The sequence below is a fragment of the Gigantopelta aegis genome, chromosome 6 (assembly GCF_016097555.1).
Source record: "Gigantopelta aegis isolate Gae_Host chromosome 6, Gae_host_genome, whole genome shotgun sequence".
Taxonomy (NCBI): Eukaryota; Metazoa; Mollusca; class Gastropoda; order Neomphalida; family Peltospiridae; genus Gigantopelta; species Gigantopelta aegis.
In genome coordinates this window covers 81,940,367-81,962,490 of record NC_054704.1, presented here as the reverse complement: position 1 = coordinate 81,962,490, position 22,124 = coordinate 81,940,367, and the positions used below count along the sequence as shown (strand labels likewise).

Genomic DNA, 22,124 nt, shown 5'->3' with positions numbered 1-22,124 from the left:
TAGTAAATACGTCACTTGTCTATGCATCTAGATTATGTATTATGGAAAAATAATGGCTTCCCAAATTTTGCTTGATGTAACAGTATAAGTTTAAAGTGTGCTGATGTGTCACATACCTCGCCATGATAAAAAAAAAAAAAAAAAAAAAAAAAAAAAAGAGGAGTGATTAATTTGTCCCCTAACTCAGATCACCATATTCATATCCTATAAATGTACACCTAAGGGGAGGTAAAAATTACTATCCTTGAACTGGTCTCAGGGGAGTGATCAGGCTTTCTGCCAGTTGGTATGTAGGGTAAAATGATGTACTGAAATCTTGGAAATTAATGGATACATTTTCTTAATTTAAAACTTGTAAAAAAAAAAAGGAGTGCAGCGTTCAATTTCGAAACATTTCAAACCTCTAACCACCTAGTAGAGGCATTTATGATTTGGCGGGACGTAGCCCAGTGGTACAGTGCTTGCTAGATGTGCAGTCGGTATGGGATCGATCCCCGTCGGTGGGCCCATTGGGTTATTTCTCATTCTAGCCAGTGAACCATGACTTGTATATCAAAGGCCGTGGTATGTACTACCCTGTCTGTGGGATGGTGCATATAAAAGATCCCTTGTTGCTAATCGAAAAGTAGCCCATGAAGCAGGTTTCCTCTCTCATTATCTGTGTGGTCCTTAACCATATGCTTGATGCCATATAACCGTAAATAAAATGTGTTGAGTGTGTCATTAAATAAAACATTTCTTTCTTTCTTTCTTTATGATTTGTTTCTTTTTTATTACGTACTCTCAAACTAGTTTCAGGCAGAAAAGCTGATGATGGGGAGCGAATGTGATACATGTAGCTTCCCTTAAATGGTGGAGTTTGATGTCATCAAGCAGACAGTTCCCCAATACATCATGATCTTGCCCCTTCCCAAATTAAAACCGGCCCTTGTGCTATCTTGTGATGTAGACAGTGAGACAGGCTTTATCTATCTGACATTCTGTCAGTTAGGAAGAGAGAAGTCTAGAAAGCTGAGGTTATCTAGTCACAGACAACAAGACAATCCTATCTTATCAGGGTGTCTGGACAGCTGATACCAAAACACTGATTAACACAAATTCACTACACATGACTATATGCCAAATGCTCCTCATTGACAAGTGACTGACTGGACTTAAAATCAAAACCAATTCACTAGATATGTTTGTATCAGGCCTCCCAGCCACTTGTAGATATTAAAATATAAGAAATAATAGGAATTTGCATACCAAAATATAGGAGTTTTATAGGAATTTTGAGGTCAATTATCATGATTATAGGTATTTTACGCGGATTTTTAAAGACATTTACATTACTAATGGTATGTTCTTACCTTGCTTTGTACACAAGATACCATCTACTACCTCAACAAACAATGTTGAAAATTAGCAGTCACCTGGTTGCCCGTAGCGACCTTTATTGGCTATGGGCCACTGAATTTCACAAAGGTAGTCCATTGGGAGACCATTGATTTTAGAGTCTGGCGAATATGGTACCAGGTGAAAAATTAACGCACTGAAACTGAATCGAATGTCACAAAACACACCGCTATTGTGCTGGCGCGAACTACAGATCTGGCAACAGACAACATTATAGAACATGTTCTATATTTTGACAACGCCAGACTTACCAGACCCGGCCTTAGCTTCTGAGATTTTGGTCCGAGGCTTTAAAAAATATAGCTCAAAACGTATTGCAAACACATCATGGGTTTTTTTTAAGTTGTCGGATTAATGGACTGGATACACCATATTTATTTAGTAGACCTACTTTTTGACATTATTCAATGTTATGGTACAAATTAATCATATTTAATAAGCTTATATTATTCTGGGACAAAATCAAATTTTAACATGTACTTTTAACTCACACTAACAATGAAATGTTCCATTACTACATGGATTATTTCAAAAGTCAGTTAACTGGCATGTAGGCCTAAAGATAAAATTCATATAAAAACATTAATTTATTAAATTGTAAACTCATATTATCTGAAATGTTTTTGGGGGTAAAACATTCAGTGTAAATAAAAACAATATATATTTATAAAACTGCATAGGATAAATCCAACGTAACTTGAATGACAAAAACCGTAATACGAGATCAGGGCTGTATCTCTGCACAATGCAAAATAGTGGATGATTCCATGAATCTTTATCTAGTGCCTCATCTTTAGGGTTGGACTATACCAATTCAAATCCCATAGGCGACCATGTTAACGTTTGTATTTAAAAACACTATATGCAATATATCAACCAAACTATGACCCATAAATATCAGTACTACAATCCCTACCTCAAAGTATTAACTGCAGAAAATGGTACCTTTCATGGCTCATTTTCGGTATAACCAGATGTTTTTACAACACCCCTAGTTTCGCACAAAATTTTAGTACTTTTTTTTACATGTACCCCATACATGTTCCAAGCACAAGGCTACTTGACACAATGGTACTAGATTAATTAAAATTGTATACATTTTTAGCCCAGATGAAACTCATTTTTTTTACAACCAACACACTCACATTTATAACCAATCACAGGACTTGTGGTGTTAACTTCTCTATCAAAAGTTCGGTGCACCTCGAACTTCGACCCAGCCGGAAATTAATTGGTATAGTGCTACCTTAGGAGGACAGCCTGCTGGCGACCATGGTTTTCATGTTAATTTTCAACCCTGAACAAATATATACCAAGGCTTGCCAGCAGTCCATGCCAGTATCCAGGATAATATGAAAGTTGGTGCACATTCAAAGCATCTTCTGAATTTCTGACAGGCTGGGAATATAACTCAGTAACATATTTTATTCATCGGCATTTTGGCAAATCAATTGAGTCAAATATAGGAAATATAGGAAATGAATCTCAATATAGGAGTTTTATAGGATCCTATAAAAAATATAGGAAATATAGGTCTGGGAGGCCTGACTGTATGTCAAACATCCACCATTGACAACTGACAGGAATTAAAATCAAAACCAATTCACTATATATTACTGTACGTTACTCCCCCCCCCCCCCCCCCCCCCCCCCCCATTGACAAGTGATTGACTCGACTTAAAATCAAAACCAATTCACTACATATGACTGTACATAAAACACCCCTATTGGCAACTTATTAACAGGTCTTAAAATCAGAACACCAATTCACTACATATGACTACATCAAACACCCGTCAGCCCTCAACACTGCGACTGATTTGGTCGCATATGTAACCATTTTCATTGGGTGACTAAAATACTTCATACTATCTATATAAAAATACAAGTAGACACCATCTGGCTGCTAGATCGAAAAGTTAACGTTGAGGGCTGCCCCTATTGGCAATTGATTAACAGGATTTAAAATCAAAACAAATTCACTACATTTGACTGGATGCCAAACTCCCCTATTGGCAACTGACTGACAGGACTTAAAATCAAAACCAATTCACTACATATGACTGTACGCTAACACCCCTCCCCCCCACCCCCCCGGCAACTGATTAACAGGATTTAAAAAAAATTAATCTTAATTCTTCAGTGACTTCTAAGCTGGTGACAAAAATCATATATGTTAATTACCATTGAATTTTTTCCCCCCAGTAGTGCTAGAGGCTATGACCTGATGACTAACTATCAAATGTCAGGAAATTATAAATGCCACCCCCACCCCCACCCCCCAACCCCACTCCCACCCCTCCCATCTAGTCCACTTTACACAGAGAGCTGACCTTTGGTTCACCTGGCCTCTTTTTGAGGAAGCCAGCAAATGTAGAAATGATGGATGTGGTTAATTTGTCATATAGGTATTCATGCAAATGACACATAACAGTGACCATGATTGTAAAATAAACGACAGTAATGAACATGGTTTTGGGATATATTAATCAAGAACATATATATATAAAAACACTAAGTGTCAATTGGTATTTGACAGTCCGTAGTTGAAGCTTGTAGACCACAGATCAAACAAAGTTTGGCATATAACCGTAACATGGTTTCGGGGCATCTACACATATAAACCCCATAATTTGTGCTTGCTTGACTGTGACAAAACAATTTGCAAACAATAAAAAGGAGTTTTATAGTAAAAAAAGTAAAGAAAGAAGAAAAAGTGAATGATGACACAATTGAGTTACTTAACAAAATTGTGTGGATGTAAATCTGTGGTGACATCAAAAGTTAATTCAATGAAAACTTGTGTTAATGTGTCAAAAAAACCAACCCCAACAAACAAACAAACACACACACACACACACACACACACACACACACACACACACACACACACACACACACACACACACACACCAAAACAAATCCCAACAAAACAAAACAAAACAAAAAACCCATCCCATAAACCAAACTAATACAAAAATGTGGAGAAGGGTATGCAATCTCTGTCAGTTTGTTATATTTCATTTGACCTTAATTTTAACTGGAAAATATTTTAAGAATTTGAAGAATTTTTTTCCTTCCTCCTTATTAATAAATACAATACTTACCACCAATCTAATACTTACCACCAATCTAACTGAACAGGGCTGGAAATTTTACATAAATAGCATCATACAATAATATTGTACACTGAATGTATCCTTTTTATCAATTACAAAAAGTACACATGGTACAGAAGAAGTCAAAACTGTTCATACTCACATTGGAAGCAGAAGACGGGTTTCACAAAATACGTGTCCACTAGTCTGTGGGGAAGCTTTGGAGGACCTGAAATAAAGCAAAGGTATATCTTAGAATATTTGAGTTACGATAGTTTCTCTGATACGGAAGGTTTGGATTTACTATGATATATGATAATCCATGTATGTATCTACCATGATACAACTGTACGATAATATCAATATGACTCCAACAATGTTATCATACTCAAATACTGGTCTACAAAATAAGAAGGATCACCCAAGTCCTCAGCAAAAGATCAGCCTTCCAAGCAGCAAGAAATGAACTTTAATCTAGATGATTCCATGGATAAAACTAAACAGAACCATTGCAACGACAGATCAGCTGCTGTCATTTACACCTTCCCACCATGTACTGCCAAACAATCCAGAAGATTCTGACAGATTTTCAATGTAAGGCAGTGTATCAATTAATACCTTAGTGCTTCAGCTTACAGACACCATCAGCGACATCGACTTGTGGGAGAAAGAAAGAAAGAAATGTTTTATTTAATGATGCACTCAACACATTTTATTTACGGTTATATGGCGTCAGACATATGGTTAAGGACCACACAGAGTTTGAGAGGAAACCCGCTGTCGCCACTATATGGGCTACTCTTCCGATTAGCAGCAAGGGATCTATTATTTGCGCTTCCCACAGGCAGGATAGCACAAACCATGGCCTTTGTTGAACCAGTTATGGATCACTGGTCGGTGAAAGTGTTTTACACCTACCCATTGAGCCTTGTGGAGCACTCACTCAGGGTTTGGAGTCGGTATCTGGATTAAAAATCCCATGCCTCGACTGGGATCTGAACCCAGTACCTACCAGCCTGTAGACCGATGGCCTACCACGACACCACCGAGGCCGGTCGACTTTTGGGAGAGAACACACAACTGGCTGCTGAAGGTGAGAATAGAAGGAGACGATGGGGATGGATTGGTCATACACTCCCTCTGGAAACCAGCATCGAATATCACCAGGCAGGCTCTGACATGGAACCCACAAGGCAGAAGAAAAAGAGGCCCCCCCAAAGAACACATGGTGAAGGGATCTCCAGGTGGACACCACGAAGACCTGGAGGCAGCTTGAAACCAGAGCCCAGGACAGACAACTCTGGAAAACTGTAGTCAACGGCCTATGCCCCAGAAGGACAAGGGTCATAAGTAAGTAAGCTAGCTTCAGGTTAACGACATGATGACCATTTACTTACTATATTTCCCCCTTGAATTATGCATACTTTTGTCTCTAAAAAACACTGGTACATGTACATGATGCAGACCAGCCATGAACAAACCCAGGTACATAGAAAAATTAACCTGAACTTTAAAACATACATAAAAAAAAATCTCATTAGAAAATCAGTGTGGATAAAAATAATCATGGAAAACTTTGTAGTATTATTTACACTATTGAAGGCAAAAATAATGTTAGTAAATTTATTTGTGATGTATTTTTGTGACACACACACACAGAACATCGTGGATACACTGTCATTTTTAATGTAATAAATGGCTTAATCCCCCCCCCCCCCCCCCCCCCCCCCAAGAAACGAGTACCATATATTTTCACCTATTTGTCAAATATTGTTCATCAAAATAATATCTCGTAACTAGGATGGGTGTCAGAAAATGATACAAAAGATATTACCGTTTTCAAGTTTTGGGAACAATATTGCAAGTTTGTTTTTGTTGAAATATTCCCACTGTTTATACTCAGTTATATGTTAATTGATGATTTAAAATTTTATAACTCATCTGAGATCAGTTTTGATTGTAAACTGTGTCATGGGAAAAATTATCTCCTGGATGACCTCCCAAACACCTGTTGCCCATGTTTGTTCTAAAATCTTGTCATTGGTATCAATCGTTGTTCAAACAATCTTTTGTACACAATATGTACACCAGCACATTCATGATCATCTTCATGAATATTAATCAGCCAGCATTGAAAGTTTAAATATTGTAAAAATGGCAGAGGAACATTCTCTTTTGATGCACAATTTGATAAAAAAATTGGATACCTATAGTCCATCCCACTGGCAACACCGTTTTTCATACTATGCAATTTAATACAAGTTATTTATTTCTGAGCTGATTATTGTTTAAATTGCACACAAAAATAGTTGTTTTTTGTTATTTCCAAAACACTTTTACTTTTCTTCTTAAGTCAACCCAAATTGAAATTATTTACAAAAAACATATTTGCTGGAGGATGGGACGAACTATAAATATATGTGCAAAGCTGAAGTTCATAAAATTATTATTTTTTGTTTAAATATTTCACATATTAGTCATTCATGATTCTTATTTGCTAAAAATAAATATTTTAATATTTTAGGCTTTATATACATATATATATAGGTTGACTTATAAGCAGGTCAATAAAACAAAATATATTTTAAGGGCTTGAAATTGTGAATTCGACTTACAGCCAAGATCGACAGTCAGGGTTTTTGCCAGAGGGTAAAATTATGTACCCTAAAATGTTGGCAATTAATAGATATTATAATATAGCCTGTGTGACATTGTTATTTTTAGGTAGATCATAGTAAGGGACGTGCGGTTCAAAATGTGTTAAATGGATGAAATGTAATGTCCAATTTCATAACATTTCAAGCCCAGATTTAGCTAGTAGGGCAGGGATTCTGCCAGAGGGTAATATGGGTAAAATTCCATACCCACCAAAAATAGTTTTTGCAGAATTGTTTTTTTTTAAAGTTGACCTTTTGACAAAATTAATGACTGTTATCAATACTGTATGATTTTCATAACCCTAAACCTAACCCATTTTCTTTATTAGTGAAGCCCCCATATATATATATATATATATATACAGTACAAAATATCAGTTAAATAACTTACTAGTGTCGATCATTAGCATAAATTATTAAATTATATAAAAACCCTATTTATCATATGGACTTTAAAAAATAAATTAAAATGTATACATGTAAATATGATTGCAAATTGTTTACCAGAAGAAAAAAAAAAGGAAAAAAAAAAGAAAGAAAAAAGAAAGAAAGAAAAAGAAAAAGAAAGAAGAAGAAAAAGAAAACAAAAAAAGATTTACAAAGTAAGCTTCAATGGTAAATAAACTCCAACAAAAAGTTTTAAAGATATCAGATGAAGTTTTAATTTTCAAAGCAGTGAAATGGTTAATATTTGTATTTGTGATCACGCTCAGCTGTCGTGATAACATTCCATCAGTAAAAAGGGCAGCTAGAAAGAAATAATGTTTTTTAGTTCATTATACATAAAACTAACCCAATAATTAACTGACCCCAGTAAAAAAAATACAAAACAAAAAACAAAGCTAAAGTTTACCCTCATACTGTTTTAAATTAAATTAATTAAGGTTTTTTTTTTGTAATAATATTTCAATTACTGTAAAAAAAAAAGTTTTCTGTAGAGCGATGAATGGATGTTGACCAAGGTAAAGTTTAATACAGGGTTCAACGGCCGCTACAAGTACAACTGAGAGCTACGTGCTACAATATTTACCACGGTACTTGAAATATCCAGGAAAGTGGATGAGAAGTTATTTGTTCAAACATCTGGCACGCCAAAATAGGCCCAATCAATATGTCGATGAAAGCACTTAATTTGTGTGACGTCATAATTTACCATTATAGCTCTTCATGATTCAGATTAGTGTTTTAGTAAGCAAATATAAGAGGTGCTGTTCCAAAAACGATTAAAGGGTAGGGGCATGGAGGTGGGAGGGGGAACAAGTTATTTGAATTAAAATGCGTGACTGGTTTTGATAGAATTTTGTTTTAAATATGGTGCCACTTTGCACCTGTAAGTAAATCATCCTACTCATTCAAGAGTGTATATATAAGAACTGCTTGTCATTTTTTGGTGAATTTATTGAAGATTATTATTGATAGTAAAAAATGATCAACATGAATGCACCTACATTGTAGCAAATTGACAACAATACTGCTAGGGTTTTTAAAATTTTTATTAACACATGGAAGTAAAACTGGATCCATGTGAAATTACAAAAACATTAATAAGATTATCTGTTTGTTCGTTTTGTTTAACAACACCACTAGAGCACATTGATTTATTAACCATCGGCTATTGGGTATCAAACATTTGGTGATTTTGACATAATTATAGACTCAGAGAAGAAACTCGCTACATTTTTCCATTAGTAGCAAGGGATCTTTTACATGTACCATCCCATAGACAGGATAGCACACACCACAGCCTTTGATATACCAGTTGTGGTGTACTAGCTGGAACGAGAAATAGCCAATGGGCCCACTGATGGGGATTGATCACAGACTGACCGCACATCAAGCGAGCACTTTACCACTGGACTATGTTAGGGCGGGACGTAGCCCAGTGGTAAAGCATTCACTTGAGGCACGGTCAATCTAGAATCGATCCCCGTTGGTGGGCCCATTGGGATATTTCTCGTTTCAGCCAGTGCACCATGACTGGTATATCAAAGGCTGTGGTATATGCTATCCTGTCTGAAAAAAAGAAAGAAAGAAAAGTGTGCCGATATTAAAATATCACAAGTAAAACTAACGCACCAGAATATATCAGATTTAAAAATACACAAAACTATATCCACCAGGTGTAGGAAACCACATATTATACACGTATTATACCTGCGTACTATACATCTATTTAACATATCAGTGAGTTCAGGCCAGCTAACCCGAGATCCTGTGTAAACACACTCACCTTTCCACTGTTCTTTCTAGATGTGAATGACCTGGCGCTATTATTATTATCTGCAAGTGAACTTTTTACATAAAATACGTGCTATCATCTCTTGACAGCTCATACAAATTTCAAACAATCTCATATTTCTTTACACATAATTTTTAAAATAAATATGGGATTTTATTGCAACATGCTAATAGTAATCACTATGAGGGGATAAAATAAATGCCACGTAATATCAAATTCGCTAAGCATGTCTTAACAAATTTTTTTATTGACAGAACATATTAACCAACTAAGGGGTTGGACACAGTCTAGGATTGATCCCACCTGGTGGACCATCAGGTTATTTCTCGCTCCAACCAGTGCATAACGACTGGTATATCAAAGGATGTGATATGTACTATCTAAGTATCTTGTCTGTTGGATGGCGCATATAAAAGATACCCCGATACTATTGGAAAAATGTAGTGGGTTTTCTCTCCAAGACTATATGTCAGAATTACAGGATGGCAAATATAAAAGATACCTTGATACTTATAGAAAAATGTAGCGGGTTTTCTCTCCAAGACTATATGTCAGAATTACAAAATGTTTGACATACAATAGCCGATGATAAATAAATCATTAATAAATCAATGTGCTCTAGTGGTGTCATTAAACAAAACAAACTAGAAACCAACTATGGTTGGATGTAGCCCAGTGATAGAATGTTTCCTTGCCTGGTAACAGATCACAGGATTGACCACCCTCAATGGACACAATATGTTTTTAGCCCATCTTATAATCAGAGCCCCATGACTGATATAGCAAAAACCATGGTATGTGCAGTCCTGTCTGTGAGAAAATGCACAATAAAGATCCCTTGTTGCTATCTGAAGTAGTCTATGTGATGGCCGCAGGTTTTGTTTCTGACCATCTAGACTATTGACTTAAAGTGATTTTACCATTAAGATCGCTTTGTAAAATGGGCCCCAGGACAGACAACCAAAGGGACTTGCAGTACTAATGCACTTCAGCAAGTCTATCTATTCAATACATAAAAAGAAAATGGGTCCAACATAATGACATCAAACTGCCATTTTTAGGACCTCAGATAAAACGAACCAGTCAAAAGTAAGTCATGGTGACCTAGTTATGGTACGCCATACACCACCATCCCAAGTTGTACTGGCATGCAAGGTTTGATGACATCATTAGAATCGATAAGGAAGATATATGGCCCAGACAAGGATTTCCTTTAATGAGCAGTAATATGTGAAAAGTAGGTTACGGTGATCTAGTTATGAGTTGTACTTGCATGCAAGGTTTGATGATCCTACATGAATTGATAAGAAAGATATGCTCCAGAGAGAAAAACACTTATAGCAAAGATGGGTATATAATTTTTTTTATTACATCACGAGGTATAAAATACACTTGAATTCTCACTTTTCTTATATCACCAGTTTCAAAATACACCTCAATTCTCACTTTTCTTACACCACCAGTTTCAAAATACACCTCAATTCTCACTTTTCTTACACCACCAGTTTCAAAATACACCTCAATTCTCACTTTTCTTACACCACCAGTTTCAAAATACACCTCAATTCTCACTTTTCTTACATCACCAGTTACATGTCCAGTAAGTCTGCCAGCACAGATTTCAATGAATGAAAAACAAATATTAAAAAATTAACGACACCCCAGCACAAAAATTGAGATCGGCTATTGATGGCTGTCCAACAAAGGAAAGTACATCAATATGATGATTTCCATTAAAACTTTAATAAAATTAATTCCAGGTGGAATGTAAAAGATTTCAAAACATTTTTGCTTCCAAATATATTGTCTTTAATTGGCTTCAGATGATTACACTCCACCAGAATGTGGCGCAAAGTCAGTGTACACTGACGAGAAGGATCCTTCTTTGTAACAAATGAATGTGTTAAATGTGTATGGCCAATGTAAGCACAGCTCACCAGCGCAGATTTAGACACCAATACACAAATTTAAAGCTGTGTGTCAAAACCTATTTCCATTTGCAATGGAGTTTTTAAAAAAACCTATTGACTTGATGTTACTAACAAATGAAAGAAAACCCCACAGATTAGGGTTTCTAAGCGGATATTTGTTATTTTCCTATATTAGCACACAAAAGAAACCCTCGATTGACACAGACCTGCACTAAGTGATTTCAGTGTTTAAGGAAATGTTTTATTTAACAACACACTCAACACATTTTATTTACGGTTATATGGCGTCAGCCAGTGTTTAAGTACCTCATTTAATTAATTTGTTATGTCACAGTTAAACTGTCTGGACATGTGTCTGGGCGCCATGTACTCAAGACAGAGTACTTGTACCTAACTGGATATATACTTATAATATATGCACAGAAGTCAAATTAACTGAATTAATACACACACACAAACACACACTAAAAGAGCCAACAAACCCCCACTTTAAAAAAAAAAAAAACCCAACCCCCCCCCCAACACCAACCCCCCCCCCCCCCCCCCCCCCCCCCCCAAAAAAAAACCCTCCAACAAAACAACAACCTAAGAGCCTGTTAATAAAATACTGTATTAAATATGTGAAATTGGACTCCCTGTTAGTCACATTGGCTATTTCTTCCAATGAACAGCAAGGGGTATTTTACATGCAATAACTCACATACATGTGGTAAATACCACAGAAATTTATATACATGTATTACAACTTTTGATCATTTTTATTTCTTCTGAAAATAAGTTTGTATTCAGAAGATTCTCATAGATTGTTTTTAGGAAAATGAAGTGACACCCATTAATCGATGTGTATTTTTGTGTAGTTTTGTGCTGGGGTGTCGTTACATCAGCAGGATTTTTCTCATATGACATGCTATGTGTCATAATTATCATATGTTTGGTATGTAACAGCCTGCAAATAGTTCATATGTCATTTAAAAAAACCCTAACTTTCTAATTTATTTCTTACTTAAAAATCATAAACATGAGTTGATGAGCAACTGAATTTGAAAAGGTTTAGGGCCAAAGGTACAAAGTGTGTTTTTTGTTTCATCCTACATGCATTTACTATGCTCAAACACCTGCTTAAGAAAAACAGGCTTCCAGAATTCCCCCTCACATACCCTTGGGATTATACAATAAACTGTTGCAATATATCATGTTATTATCACAAACCACAAATACACAGGAGAGAAAGTGCACCACAAGAAAACCACAAGAATTTGGATAAATGGCCTGGTTAACAATACAAATCCGCTGGCTTACATTCTGCAGAAGTGAAATGGAAAAGTACATCTGACCTACACAGGCAACCCAGTTTTTTGTACTGACTATCTGGGACAGCATACTTAAATCATCATCACATTAGAGAACTGAATTAGTCCAACTGGAGGCCACTTTAGATTTTGTCTTCATCTGTCCGTGTGTTCTTCTGTCCAAGTATCTGTCTCTCCCACATATCCCAAACAAAAATTTAAAGCTTATTAAATAGCTGGTAACTAGCTGGCAACAACCTTGTGACAACCGCGTAACTACCGCGTTTCGAGCTAGTATTTGGAACCTTTTTACAACCATGCAACTAGCTTGTTGCAAGCTTTTCTTGCATGCTTGCAACTAGCTTCTAGCAAGCTTGCCGCACGCTTGCGACTACCTTGCAACAAGCTTGCAAAATGAAAAATGTGCTTGTGGGAAGCTAGCGAGTTGAAGATATGCATGCAGCAAGCATGCAGCAAGCTTGCGCAAGCATGCAGGAATTATTTAAGCTTGCGAAATGAAAACATGCTTGCGGGCAGCTTGCAGAATTACTGACTACCTTATGCGAGCTAAATGTTAGCTTGCAAATAGCTTGCATTGCTTGTACTACCTTGTAACAAGGTTGTAACTACCTTGCGACAACCTTGCCGCAAGCATGCATTTTTGTTTGGGATAGTTTTTCAACATTTTTTGTTGTTGCAATGCCTCAATGTATTGAGCTATAAAAATTTGAATAGTTAATTATAATGTAGTTACAGATTCAGTTCAACATTTATGAGGATTTACCTATTGTTGCGAGTTATGGCCCTTGAACTTAAGAGATAAGAAAATGTGTTGGATCAGGCAGGGTACTCTTAGAATATATGTTTCTATACCCAGCCAGCCATCATCAAAAAAAAAAAAAAAAAAAAAAAAAAAAAAAAAAAACAACAAAATAACACATACAAGAATTTAAGAAAATAATAATTAAAAAAAAATAAGGATAGGAACAGTTTTCAAACAGAGCCAAAAACATAACAAACTAATTTCAGAAAAATCTCGAAATTGTAAAAATTATTGTGGGCTTATAGTTTCTAGTTAAACCTAGGTTACAAATGTGCTGGTGGCCACAAAAGAGATTATGATGAAATCCATAGATAAAGTCTAATTTTATTACTCTGGAAATTTAAGAAGGAAAAAAAAATCGAATGACGCAACACATTTGTAATTTGAGTAACCTGATCAAATGATTATATTAAACATTCAGAACAGTCTAAGTTGGCTACCAAAGTCACTTGAGAAATCCACTTATATATCTGAGGATTTACTTCCTGCTATGTTAATGTGATGTGAGGATGAATTTTTTTTAACCGTCTAGCGCCCAAGAACTCAAAATAAATACAAAAAATTATCACATTATCAACTTGCAAGTTGATGTTTGATTTTTTTTTTAATTGTTTAAAATATACTTTTAATAATCTACTATGTTGGACATAAATTCTACATGTATACAAAAATGTATGTTATTAAATTTATAAAATATATTATGACATGTCTCTTATAAAAAAAAAAGTGTTATGTTCGAGGGTGGGACTTGAGGGATGTTTGGATCAATGACCATACCTAGGGGAGAAGTAAGGTGAACTGCTGCCACTGAAAAATATGAAGAAGTGCCATTGTTAATTTAAAATGTTCCTTTACCCTCAAAGGAGAAAGAAAGAAAGAAAGAAGTGTTTTATTTAATGATGCACTCAACACATTTTATTTACGGTTATATGGCGTCAGACATATGGGGATCACACAGATTTTTTTAGAGGAAACCCGCTGTCGCCACATAGGCTACTCTTTTACGACAGGCAGCAAGGGATCTTTTATTTGTGCTTCCCACAGGCAGGATAGCACAAACCATGGCCTTTGTTGAACCAGTTATGGATCACTGGTCGGTGCAAGTGGTTTACACCTACCCATTGAGCCTTGCGGAGCACTCACTCAGGGTTTGGAGTCGGTATCTGGATTAAAAATTCCATGCCTCGCCTGGGATCCGAACCCAGTACCTACCAGCCCCTCAAAGGAGAAGACATATTTTTATATTACTATTTTTTTTCTACCCCATCTCCATTGTAGGCTACGTACAACCTAGGGATCCCCTTTTTACTAGCCACCAAATGACTTCAAATGCCATGGGTGTTTCATAGCCACAAATTGCTAATATATCTCTATCCCATTTGAAAAACCTAATGTTTAAAAATTCTGTAAGTTCAAATACAACTACATGTATATAATTAACATAGGAAATATAATTACTTGTAACAAATAGTCACCAGAAATTGTTCTGACATAACGAAAAGGATTTTTCATTGGCCACTATTTTGCTTTTGGACACATGTGTACACACTTATTTTATTATTGTGATTTTTTTTTTTTAAACTAGATTTATTAAAAAAAAATTGGAGATTATTTGCATGGTTGGCACAACACTGTCATGTGTTTTAGTAACATTACATTACTAACAATGTCCCTTGCTCACATTAGTACCAATAACCCAGTCAACACTGTCGTGTGTTTTAGTAACATTACATTACTAACAATGTCCCTTGCTCACATTAGTACCAATAACCCAGTCAACACTGTCGTGTGTTTTAGTAACATTACATTACTAACAATGTCCCTTGCTCACATTAGTACCAATAACCCAGTCAACACTGTCGTGTGTTTTAGTAACATTACATTACTAACAATGTCCCTTGCTCACATTAGTACCAATAACCCAGTCAACACTGTCATGTGACATATCCACAACTGATTCCTTTCACAAAATCCTGGATCCGTGCCTGTATTTACAAGTTGGTGAATCTCGACAGTTTGCAGTGTTTTGTTATTCTCTAAGACCATACATACATTTTTTAGTTTAAATAGGCTGTCTTCCATGGTCATGTCTACACTTTAAAATGCCCAATGTAACACATTTCCTGTATTCGTTGTTTTCCCAGTACTTTAATACCATTGTATGACACAACTGATATTAATATCATGTCTCATACCATCAATTCTCTGACATTTCTAACATCCTTTGCATTTTTTCTAAATGTTTTTTGACCATAATACCAGGATTTCATTCCATTAAAGTTTTAACATTAATACACCTATTTCCATATTACATTATCCCCTCGCCAATAAATCCTTCTAAAAGCCATGGATTATACGAAGGCGGCTAAGCAACCTGTGACAAAACAAGCCATAAAACATTCTTGAAAATGTCTGATATACAGCACCATCACCGCAATGAGGACTATAAAACATGTACTTGCTAACTCGGACGTTTGCCACAATCGAGTCAATCAGTTTGGGTGCAAGCGAGTACAGAACCATGAGACCATTTGCCATTCTGTTGGAAGTATTACTTGAGGTAAATGTTACTGATACCTCCAGTTTGATGTTCAGTACAGGCTGGGAAGCACAGAGTACATAAACTCTACCAGGAAAATATGACACACTCACAAACACAAAAAAAAACCCCACACACAATAACTCATACACATACACACATCTGTAAACAATCAGTGCACAGGAACTGGGTGAACTGTCAAAATGTAGTGTACATATTCATGATGGCCAATAATTGTCATAGAACATTTTTCAGTAATAAAGAATGGCACTGGACTCTTCTCCAGGCCTAATGCTATTAATTAACAGAGAAAAACATTAGCAAAAAGGTTATTATAATATATATAACATCTTTTTTTTTAACATTTTTTTTGCAGCATCATTTACCTGACCATAATTGATATGTCCAAGATTTTGTCACACATTTTTTTTTACAACTTCTAGAATATTCAGGATTTCTGCCAGAGGGTAAAATTACATACCGGTACCCTAAAATCTTGGAAATTAATGGATTTATATATATTTTGATAATGATCAGATAGACGATAGTAAAAGAATCAATGTTATAACATTCAAACTAATGATCACCTAGCAGCGACACTTATGGTCTGTTTTGTTTTTATTATGTACCCTCAAATTATTTTCTGGCACAAAACCTGATATTGTAACATACATCTCAATGTGATTTGTCAGGATCTGCATTCATTTGGAAAGGTTCTAAATTGTACAATTGATCTAAATCGTAATATTTTGTCATCAAATAATACTACTTCCCGTAACGAAATTACAGCAAAACAATTGAATATTTCCATCAACACATGCAACTGTGTTTAATAACTATTATTAAAATAAAATGAAAGTAATTAATAATAAAGTCCATTTATACACAATTTTCTGTAAAAATAAAATTCCCTACAGAACTAGTTTAGGATTGCTGACAACAATTAGGGTTTTTGCCAGAGGGTAAGGATGGTAAAATTACCCTACAATCTGGGAAATTAATAGGTTTTTTTGGGGTTTTTTTTTTTGATGATAGTAAAAGAACTGTTGTTTAAAATTTGTCTAAGTGCATAAACTGCAGGTTCCAATTTCCAAACATATCTAAGACATAACCACCTAGTAGGGGCACTGCTTTGTTTTTATTACATACCCTCAAATTATTTTCTGGCAAAAAGCCTGACAACACCCCTAACTCCCACCCACCTCTTTTTTTTTTTTTTTTAAAGATTACAGAGGTTCTCCGTAGGTGGAGACTGGAAGATCCCATCAATCACATCATATTCATTATGTGACCAGCTAAAACAGGTGCAGAGTAACAGATAAGTAATCATTACAGATTTTTAACACTTGACTTTAAAAATGACTGCATTCGTCTACAGTTGAAACAATTATGCTAATTGAACACATATTTTGAAAGCAACAGTAACAGAAACAATTTATGTGCCTGGATCACTGCCAATTCGGTTAATCACCTGTTTGAAGACATGCCACCAGTTATGCAGCCAAGGCCACTTAAACTGTGGGAGACTTCTTTTTTTTAACCGTAGAGAACTTAAGATACATATAGGTAAATGTTTTCTATCGGCCCTCGGGCCTGGAAATGATTACAATTCTTCTCATGGCAATTTCGAACACTTTTGGTGGGGTTTTTTGTTACGTAACAGATTCCTAGACATGCCATACATCAGCCAAGTCTTAGACTTACTGACTGGATCAACCAATCTTCTGAACTTTCTACAACTGTAGAAATACCACATTCAACTTTCTACAACTCTAGAAATACCATATTCAACTTTCTACAACTCTGAAATACCATATTCAACTTTCTACAACTGTAGAAATACCATGTTCAACTTTCTACAACTGTAGAAATACCATATTCAACTTTCTACAACTGTAGAAATACCATATTCAACTTTCTACAACTCTGAAATACCACATTCAACTTTCTACAACTTTGAAATACCACATTCAACTTTCTACAACTGAAATACCACATTCAACTTTCTACAACTTTGAAATACCACATTCAACTTTCTACAACTTTGAAATACCATATTCCAGGGAACATTTTGTTTTCAAGATCTTGATTAGCGATATTTCTAGTCAAGTGATAATTGATTAGCAACTATACTGTTTAGTGTTTTAAAATTGTGGTAGCGATCTTTGAATCCTGAATAGTGAATAGTGTTGCGATACTGAACAAAATGTTCTCTATATTCAACTTTCTACAACTCTAGAAATACCATATTCAACTTTCTACAACTCTAGAAATACCATATTCAACTTTCTACAACTCTAGAAATACCATATTCAACTTTCTACAACTCTAGAAATACCATATTCATATTTCTACAACCCTAGAAGTAGCATATATGTGGAACCATTGGTGTCAGGAGGCTCAACACACACAAACAATTTGACTGGTACCATCATCTTCTATCACAGCAAATTTATCTAACATTAGGTTAAAAAAAAAAACCAGTCTAATGAGCGACCACAATTGCTCCACTCCTGAACATGCATCATATCAAAATCATCACTAACCTTAACAAAGTATGTATATCCTGCTATTTTTAAAAAATCATTTTACAACACTGCACATGTATGATATTGCATCATTATGCCTAATAATAATAATTTTTAAAAATCTGCAAATTTGTTGCTAAAAAATGGACACCAATCACAAATTTTGCAAATTTAAACAATCCCACACCACTGCACAAACAACCACTAAATATTATTGTAGAAAGCATACTCAGACCATGGAACATTTTCTTTTTAACATTTCAATTAGCAACATTTGCTAATCAATCAAAAATTTATTATATTAGCAACTACTACAGTCAAACCCCTCTACATCGGACACTCACAAGACCAAGTAAAAAATCCAGTTTTAAGAGGTATATATCTGCATGGTTAAGTGAGGTTTTGTTCTGTACTGATATTTAAAAAGGGACCCTAAAAAAAACTTCTGGTTTTAAGGAGTTTTTCTGGTTTACAAACAATCTGGTTTTGAGGGGTTTCACTGTATTCAATATTTTATAATTATGTAGTAATCTCTAATGATGACGCAATTGTGAACAAAATCTTCCTTGCAGACATGAGAGAGGACAGACAGATGCAGAAGCAAAACAACAAAACAACCAGTGATTTATACCGCGATTACTGAGTAACGGTGGTATAAAAAGGTAAAAACTCTTTAAACAGGTTTACGGTTCCCTAAAGCATACGGATTGATTAATGAAAAAACTCCAAAAACAGACTCTAAATACGAGATAAATGGCCCTAATGTTCACATCTCCATTTACTGCCAGCCGATAAAAAAAACAAGAATTAAAACACTACTGGTGGGTGAGAAGTTAATATTAAGACATTTTTACACTGAACCATACACTCGGCTACAAAACAATTGTGTTAATAAGAATGCATTTCGAAGGTAAAAGCTGTCAATACGAAGTGACAGAAAGTTTTATGTGGCTGTACGACTGCCAATTCGGTTAATCGCTTATTTGAGAGATAAAAATTTTTAACTTGACATATCATCAGTTACACAGCCAAGTAATTTTTAAGACTGTGGGAGGAGGTCTGTTGCTTGATATATAGAAAATATATTCATGTATGCAAAAATAAACCCAAACCTGTTATCAGCATGACCTAAGTAAATGTATTCTAGTTGCATTCAGGCCTGAAGTAATTGTGATTTTCTTTTTTTTTCTTTTTTTTTTTTAACCCTATGGCAATTTCAAACAGTAGTTTCCTGCAGGAGCATACTGAATTCATGCAATACCTCTGCCGGAGTGTAGACCTACTGACCGATATTAATGCTCCCCTAGATACCTGTGCTACTCCAGAAATATCATCACCTGGTATCAAGTGGCTATAAAGCATATGTTGTGATGAGCTAATTCAGTTATCTCACAACCTATATTCTGTCCCACCTGACGCCTGCCAACTGGGTTCTGATACCTGTTGCAGCTAGCACAGTAACAGGGCTAGCAAAGATTATGGTTTTGTATTTCATCTGGCACACCCTTCCCAAATAAACCCCAGGCATGCAGACAGTACTGGCATGTTAAAAGTCAATTAGAATTCATATGGTGAAACAATTAATTTATAACAAGAATGTATTTGGGGGGGGGGGGGGGGGGGGGGGGGGGGGGGGGGGGGGGGGGGGGGGAGGGAGAAGGGAGATGATTGTTTTTATTTATTTTTCAATAGCTGATGATTAAAAAATCAATGTGCTCTAGCATTGTCATTAAACAAAACAAACGTTAACTTTATTTATTTTTTCCAGGTCTAGTATTTAAATAGCTTTTGCTTTTTAGTGGTAGTGTAAAGCCATAGTGGGTAGAAGTCAAAAATTAAGTCAAGTCAAGATTAGTGGACTTGAGATGGCATCTATATATAGTCAATCCCACAGGGAATGCCTTTTTTTCATGTTATGAAATTTATTACAAGTTATTTATTTCTGAGACGATTGATTTGTAAATTACACACAAAAGTAGTATTTTTTAAATTACTTCCAAAACACTTTTACTTCCCTTCTTATGTACATCAAAAGAAACGGAAATTATTTACAAAAAATGCAGTGGGTTTTCTCGGACTGTATGTCAGAATTACAAAAGATTTGAAATCTAATTGCTGATGATAAATGAATCAATGTGTGTCGTTAAACATAACAAACTTAAAGATATTTAGAATTTTTTTAATGAATGGAAGAAAATTATTTATTTAGAGGCATGTTTTCAACTTATCTTAATTTTTGCATACCAATCCAAACTTTACCATTTTAAAACATATTACATCTTATAAAATATTTTACATTTTAAAACTTATTACATCTAATATAATATTTAACTTTTTAAAACATTTACGTCTAATATAATATTTAACTTCTTAAAACATTTACGTCTTAACATAGTATTAATCCATCTTTGTCATGAGAGGCGAGGAATCACAAACTCGCCTACACATACCTAAAACATTCTAGACAGACATTCAATTGATACTTGTACATAATTTTTATTTCAAACATGGATAAATTGTCTGCAAAAATCAAACTTCACTTATGAAGGAAGGAAATGGTTTATTTAACGACGCCCTCAACACATTTTTATTTTATGGTTATATGGCGTCGGACATATGGTTAAGGACCACACAGATATTGAAGGAGGAAAACCGCTGTCGCCACTTCATGGGCTACTCTTTTCGATTAGCAGCAAGGGATCTTTTATATGCACTATCCCATAGACAGGATAGCACATACCACGGCCTTTGATGTACCAGTCGTGGTATACTGGCTGGAGTGAGAAATAGCCTAATGGGCCCACTGACAGGAACTGATCTCCAAGCGAGCGCTTTACCACTGGGCTACGTCTCGCCCTTTTCACTTATGAAGAACTGTTAGAAAAATGCACACCTTCAGTAAAGATCATGGAGCAGCAATGAGAATTCTAAAACAATAAAACAATAAATAAATAAATAAAATAAATAAATAAATAAAGTACTTTTCTTTTCTTTTTCTATTTTTTTTTTGGGGGGGGGGGGGGGGGACATATATTGAGATTAACATTCACAAATGTAACTATAAAGTCAGTTGTATTGATCTAGGACTTGTAGTTTGTAACAAATGGGACCTAAACTTGAAAACTTAGAATTCAGCTAAAGATATATCTACATGTACATGTATATAGGTATAACTATAAACCACATTTCAATTTAGCATTTATAGTTTGTGAAAAAAAAAAAAATGGAGCTGAACATGAAAAAACAATGCTAAATGCTTTTTGTCTTCACGGCAAGACAAAAATTCTACGGTACGAATCTTAGAATCAACCGTGGAGCTCCAACTGCATTTACTCAAAACACCTTGCAAGTTTTTACTGATACTCCATTCTATCCAAGGCTAACAAAAAATAATAATCTGAAAACGTGTGAAATTTTATAACCTCAAAATTTTATACCTTCTAATTAAGATTTAATGTTTATATGATCTATTTGAAATGTCTTGTTTTCAAAATACATGTGGTGTGATGTATGTTTGTTTGTTTTGGGGGGTTTTGGTGGGGTTTTTTGGTCATATGATGTTATTAAACAATCATTCACTCATTTTAGTTTTAATTTCCCAACAAGCTAATGCTTGTGTATG

The 22,124-nt window shown here is 35.1% G+C and overlaps 1 protein-coding gene across 1 annotated transcript in view; it reads right to left on the bottom strand.

The window, feature by feature from the left end:
* LOC121375953 (phosphatidylinositol 3-kinase regulatory subunit alpha-like) overlaps window positions 1-22,124 on the bottom strand; it is a 211,625-nt gene that overhangs the window by 102,299 nt on the left and 87,202 nt on the right. Inside the window, exon 4 of the mRNA XM_041503695.1 lies at window positions 4,660-4,725. Coding sequence (XP_041359629.1) covers window positions 4,660-4,725 — 66 coding nt within the window. The remainder of the gene's footprint in view (window positions 1-4,659; window positions 4,726-22,124) is intronic.